The 6,324-nt window shown below is 51.6% G+C and overlaps 1 protein-coding gene across 1 annotated transcript; it reads left to right on the forward strand.

Annotated features, from left to right (window-relative positions):
* Window positions 1-2,318: 2,318 nt before the first annotated feature.
* dselb (dermatan sulfate epimerase like b) lies at window positions 2,319-5,990 on the forward strand (the record flags this gene model as incomplete). Its single annotated transcript, XM_080547197.1, has 1 exon — window positions 2,319-5,990. One exon carries the CDS (start codon window positions 2,319-2,321, stop codon window positions 5,988-5,990), a length of 3,672 nt encoding a protein of 1,223 aa, XP_080403323.1.
* Window positions 5,991-6,324: the final 334 nt, after the last annotated feature.

Raw genomic sequence — 6,324 nt, forward strand, 5'->3', positions numbered from 1 at the left:
CTATCACCACCTCTACTCAAGGTCTCTGTATGTATGACTCAGAAAGACCCACTGTGGATAAAAACCTTTTTCATTTCATATATCATCTTTGAGTGTGTGTTCCACTCACCCTAGAGTTCTCTTGTAAGAAGAGAAAATAATGAAGTGATTCTTGATAGATATTAAAATTAGTCACCGGTATGCTGGTGAGGTACTATAGAGGTGTAAGAGAGAGATGTGGACAATTAATGTAATTGAAATGCAGAGAGGTGGGCAGGCGGCGCAGCGCGGGGAAGCGTCTTGTGTCCTGGGGGAGATCTATATGCGTGACTGCTGCTGCAGAGCTGATAAGGGAGCTGGTCCGTGGCCTCGTGTGTGCATCTGTACTCGTACTCAGGGAAGAGCAGCGCGCAGGGGTGGTCGGTCTCCATAAAACACATCTCGTGCTGTCTCCGTGTGTGCTTGGGTAAGCCTGTATGAAGCGCCTATAGTGAGTATACCAGGCAGTAAGACAAGGCTACACTGAAGTGAATACATCAACTGTCCTATGTTCAACATCTCCACACGTTTTTATGATGAGCTGTTGAGCTTTTAAATGTCTTTTGACAAACCGGCACTCCTCCAATACAAAGATAATAGCTGACCTCAGAATTGTGTGTTCCACTACCTTAATGATTATCCTATTTTATTACCTATGAGTTTGAGCCTTGAGTCAACAGGTTTTTATTTATTTTTTATTTTTAATATATTTTTACCAATATATATATATATATATATATATATATATATATATATATATATATATATATATATATATTTTATATTAGGGCTACACCAGTCACATGTATACCAGGTAAGTCAAGGTTGAGTCGTTTCTAAGCAGCAGGTATCAGAGAGCGGCTGTTATGTTATTGTTTAAATCCATTACTACATGGGAACATAATAACATAAATAACAAGTTGGCAAAATACAGTAACACCCAGCAGCGCGCTGGCCGACCTCACAGCGCCCTCTACAGGCGACGCAGGGGAACACTTCCCATCGCAATACATAGAAATGTCTTTTTTTTTTTAAATCAGACAATCACACTGTGGAGATCCAGCGGGGAGGAACACATCAGACCCGGGGAGGAGGGACACATCAGACCCAGACCATCCAGCCTCTTATTCACGTTCACCCGCATAGTGTCAGTGATGCAACATGCTTGCGAGAGGCGAAAGGAGGGGAGCGCAAATCATTGGATTACAAAGATCTGTCAACGCACGGGGTTCCTAGACTATCCGGGATGGTGATTTAATGTCTGTTATGTTATGAACAATATGAACAATGCTCTGTGTCATTCCTCCACGGATACTTATGGAGTGAGGGGAACTTTCCATTCTCTATGACTGTCTGTTATTCTGTCTGCAGCTGGGATTGTGAGGAAAAAGGGAAACGGAGAGGAGGGAGAATACTGAATATGAATATGATGGAAATATGAATACTGTATATGAATATGAATATTGTATATGAATGATGATGGAAAACGACTAAAACCCTCGTCTGTCTGAGACACCAGGACATTACCACCGCAGCTCGCATGTCAGGATATTAGGTGCGGAGATGTGCTGTTGTTTGTTCGGGGTTATGGATATTATGACATCCATAGAGAAGAGACGGAGAAGCCTCTGGGTGTGTGTGACTGGACCGGACCCTGACTGGGGCTGAGAGATGTTCTGAGATGTTCTGAGATGTTCTGAGATGTTCTGTGATGTTCTGGTGAGCAGATCCATACGAGCTGCTGCCCAGGAGAGGTGAGGGACACCGAGAGGGACTGGAAACGTTCCCCACGCAAAAGTAACGGATTTCATGGACTCAACGGACTCTATGTTTAATATTTTTCGGACGTTTATGTAAGTCTTTTTTTTCTTTTTTTTCTTCTTTTTTTTAAAGACATTTCTATGTATTGCGTGAGTTCAGAGACACCCCCCAACTTTATTTGGCCGCTTTTTGTCTAACTTCTCAAGTGGACACACTGATGGTTCATTTCTGTCCTTTTTGACGGGAGGATTACAACTAATTACACTAGTAAGTGTTCACGTCCGGACCCTGGCTCCAGTGTTCTAACAGGCTGTGGTCACATCTGTTTATAATTGTGAGATATATTATGCTTTTGATGGACTGTGTGATTGGGACTCAACTGTTATGGAAAGAAATATGGAAAGGAACATGTCTCAACAAGACATTTATGAAGTTATGGGCAAAGGCTTGAACTGGATTAATTTACCTAGGAAAATTACTTGTCATGCAACATTAAAGAAGGGGTAGTAAAAAATAAAATAGACAATATGACAACACAAATGTCTATTACAATGGCTAACAAGAAGTGGATCGTGTGTACAGTGTTCGTACTGGCACTTTTGGCAGTGGGGACAGCTTTCTCTGGAGTTTTCAACACTACAGAGAAATATACCTTTTCAGACGACTTGATGCAGATCAAACTCACCCAGCGCAAAACGTCAGACCACCGCAAGCTGCAGTCGACCGACACTCACCCCAACCTGTACTTCAACCAAGCGGATGTACAACTCATGAGGCAGAGGTCCTCCACCACACACAGTCACATCTTCAAAGTCATCCGGGCCGCCGTGCTGACCATGCTCTCCAACGTGCCCCTCTACCTGCCTCCCGCCAAACACGAGGAGTTTACCAGTAAGTGGAATGAGATTTACGGAAACAACCTGCCCCCCCTCGCCCTCTACTGCCTGCTCTGCCCGGAGGACTCCGGCGCCCTGCAGTTCCTCCTCAGGTTCATGGACAGGATGGCAGAGTACCCCGACTGGAAGGTGACCAGCGCTCCGAACGACGAGGTGCCCATGGCTCACTCCCTCACCGGGTTCGCCACCGCCTATGACTTTGTTTACTCTTTTCTGGACGAGCGGAGGCGGGACGTTTACCTCAAGAGAATCCGCGCAGAGACAGAGGAGCTCTACGAGCTGTCTAAGTACAGGGGGTGGGGGAAGCAGTATCTCCAGAACCACCAGACCACTAATATATTAGCCATCCTGACCGGCGCCATAGTGGTGGGCACACACGACGACCCGGAGACGATGATCTGGAAGCAGGTGTCAGTGAACTATCTGGAGAAGACCATGTTTCTCCTGAACCACATCGTGGACGGGTCGCTGGACGAGGGCGTGGCGTACGGCAGCTACACCGCCAAGTCCATCACGCAGTACGTGTTCCTGACGCAGCGTCACTTCAACATCGACAACACGCAGAACAACTGGCTGGTGTCGCACTTCTGGTTCTACTACGCCACCCTGCTGCCGGGCTTCCAGAGGACCGTGGGCATCGCCGACTCCAACTACAACTGGTTCTACGGGCCCGAGAGTCAGCTGGTGTTCCTGGACACATTCGTCATGAGGAACGGCACCGGCAACTGGCTGGCCCAGCAGATCAGGAAGCACAGGCCCAAGGACGGCCCCATGGGCCAGTCGTCCGCCCAGCGCTGGACTACCCTCCACACGGAGTTCATCTGGTACAACGCCCATCTCACCCCGCAGCCGCCGCACGGATACGGCAAGGCCAGCATGCACATCTTCTCTAACTGGGGCGTGGTGACGTATGGCGCAGGGCTGCCCGTCGGCCAGGGCAACACGTTCGTCTCCTTCAAGTCGGGGAAGCTGGGCGGCCGCGCGGTGTACGACATCGTCCACGCCAAGCCGTACTCCTGGGTGGACGGATGGAACAGCTTCAACCCCGGCCACGAGCACCCGGACCAGAACTCCTTCACCTTCGCCCCCAACGGGCAGGTGTTCGTGTCCGAGGCGCTCTACGGACCCAAGTTCAGCTACCTGAACAACGTCCTGGTGTTCGGCCCGTCGCCCACTAGTCAGTGTAACGGCCCGTGGGAGGGCCAGCTGGGGGAGTGCGCCAAGTGGCTCCGCTGGACGGACGAGGGGGTGGGCGACTCGGCGGGGGAGATCGTCACGGCCTCCTCCCACAGAGACACCATGTTTGTGAGCGGGGAGGCGGTGGGTGCGTACTCTCCCGCTATGCGGCTGAAGAGCGTGTACCGCGCGCTGGTGCTGCTCAACTCCCAGACCCTGCTGGTCCTGGACCACGTGGAGAAGGGGGACGACTCACCCGTGACCTCGATGAGCGCCTTCTTCCATAACCTTGACATTGACTTTAAATACGTCCCCCATAAAGTCATGGACAAGTACAACGGGGCGTTGATGGACGTGTGGGACGCTCATTATAAGATGTTCTGGTTCGACCCGCAGGGCCTCAGCCCCGACACGAGGATACAGGAGGCGGAGCAGGCGGCCGAGTTCAAAAAGAGGTGGACTCAGTTCGTGAACGTCACGTACCCGATGAGGGGGGCGGTGAGCAGGGTGGCGTACGTGATGCACGGGCCGTACGTCAAAGTGTCCAACTGCAGGTTTATGGAAAACAACAAAGACGGCGTGAGACTGTCTCTGATCGTCAACAACACGGAGAAGATTGTGTCGATTGTGACAAACTACAAAGACATCGGGGCGCGGCAGAGTTATTTAGGGTTCGGGGGTTACGCCAAAGTGGAGGACAGACATCAGATCCTGAGATACGGCCTGGGTACACAGCTCGTCCCTAAACAAATCACCGCTGACAATCAGTCGTTTGATTTTGGATTTACATTCAATGTGATAGCCGGGGTGATACTCTTTTTTGCTGTTGGATTCCTGACTCTGCAGAGAAAGTTCCTGTACGTGTGCTTCAGTAAGCTCATGCGCTATGCCCTCCTCTCCGTGCTCATACTGTGGATAGCAGAGCTGCTGTTTGTGTCTAATAGCTGCGATCAGCTCCTCTGCGGGGTGAAATGGAAAGGGGGGAGCAACAACAAACCGGATGTCAACAAACAAATCAGACTTTATGATCAGCATCGATTCCCCCTGCCGACCGTCGTCATAACGACCCTGCCCGGCTCGGGCTCGGAGATACTCAAGCACATTTTTTACAACAACTCCGACTTTGTTTACATAAGAGTCCCCACGGAGCACGTAGACATCCCGGAGACCGAGTTCGAGTTCGACTCCCTGGTGGACGCCTGCGAGTGGTCCAGGGCCGACGCCCTGAGGGGAAGGTTCAAGATCATCCAGGGCTGGCTGCACTCACTGGTCCACAACACCAAACTGCATCTGCAGAACATCCAGCTGGCGGAGAGCAGCAGGGCCAAGCAGCCCCAGAGAGGAGCTGCGCTGGCCAGGGACAAGAGGAGGAGGACGCGGAGGCGTGAGCCCGCCGCCGAGCTGAGGGGCAACAAGGTGAGGGGCAGCCTGGACAGGGACGCGGACTACGTCAGGGAGATGAGGCGCCACGTCGGCGAGTACCCCAACGCCCGCGTGGTGCTGAACATGCGCAGCGGCAGTTGGGCGCTGAAGCTGCCTTTCATTCAGGAAGTGGTGGGCCCCGCGCTGAGGGCCATCCACGTGGTCCGGGACCCGCGGGCGTGGATCTATCTCATGCTCTACAACAGCAAGCCCAGCCTCTACTCCCTGAAGAACATCCCCCAGCACCTGGCCCTGATGTTCAAGGAGGACGCCAGCAGGAACGGGTGTCCCGCGTCGGCGCCGGAATTCAGGATGATCCGGAGGCTCCTCCTGTCGTCGCGCTCCTCCGAGGCGTCCAACGCCGTCCTGCTGCTGGCCCACCTGTGGCTGGCGCACACCGCCACCGTGGCCCGGGTCAGCGGAGACCTGCCGGCGGAGACCTACCTCCAGGTGAGGTTCGAGGACATAGTGAACTTCCCCCAGGCCACGGCGGAGAGGATACACACTTTCCTAGGGGTCCCGCTCACGCCGGCGGCCCTCAACCAGCTCCTGTTCACCACCTCCACCAACATGTACAACCTGATGTACGAGGGGGACATATCGCCAGCCAACATTAACATCTGGAGGCAGAACATGCCACGCAAGGACATCCGGCTGATAGAGGACACGTGTGGGAGTGTGATGAGGCGTCTGGGCTACTCCAGGTTTATCAGTTAGCTCACTGCTGCAGGTCAGCTGACAGGAAGTTGTGTTGTTTTGTTAGATGCCAATCTTTGATTTTGATCTTTTTTTTTCTCTAATGTTGTATTTTTGCACTGACCAGTAATGTAAGTGATTCTATCACAAAGGGGAGAGGATGGAGGGACGCAAGGGACAAAAAGGGTATGTTATGACTGTATTTCAGTTTTGTTCCGTTATATTTTTTTGCAAGCTGTTACACTCGAGACGTTGGTACGTTGTGTTTGCAAGTGAGAAGTGTTTTACATTAAAATAAGTGGAAGGCAACTTGAAAAGTGAATTGTACTTTGGTTCTGTTTTCCCCAGTTATCCC

This window comes from Nansenia antarctica (assembly GCF_963989245.1).
Source record: "Nansenia antarctica genome assembly, chromosome: 17".
In the NCBI taxonomy this organism is placed as follows: domain Eukaryota; kingdom Metazoa; phylum Chordata; class Actinopteri; order Argentiniformes; family Microstomatidae; genus Nansenia; species Nansenia antarctica.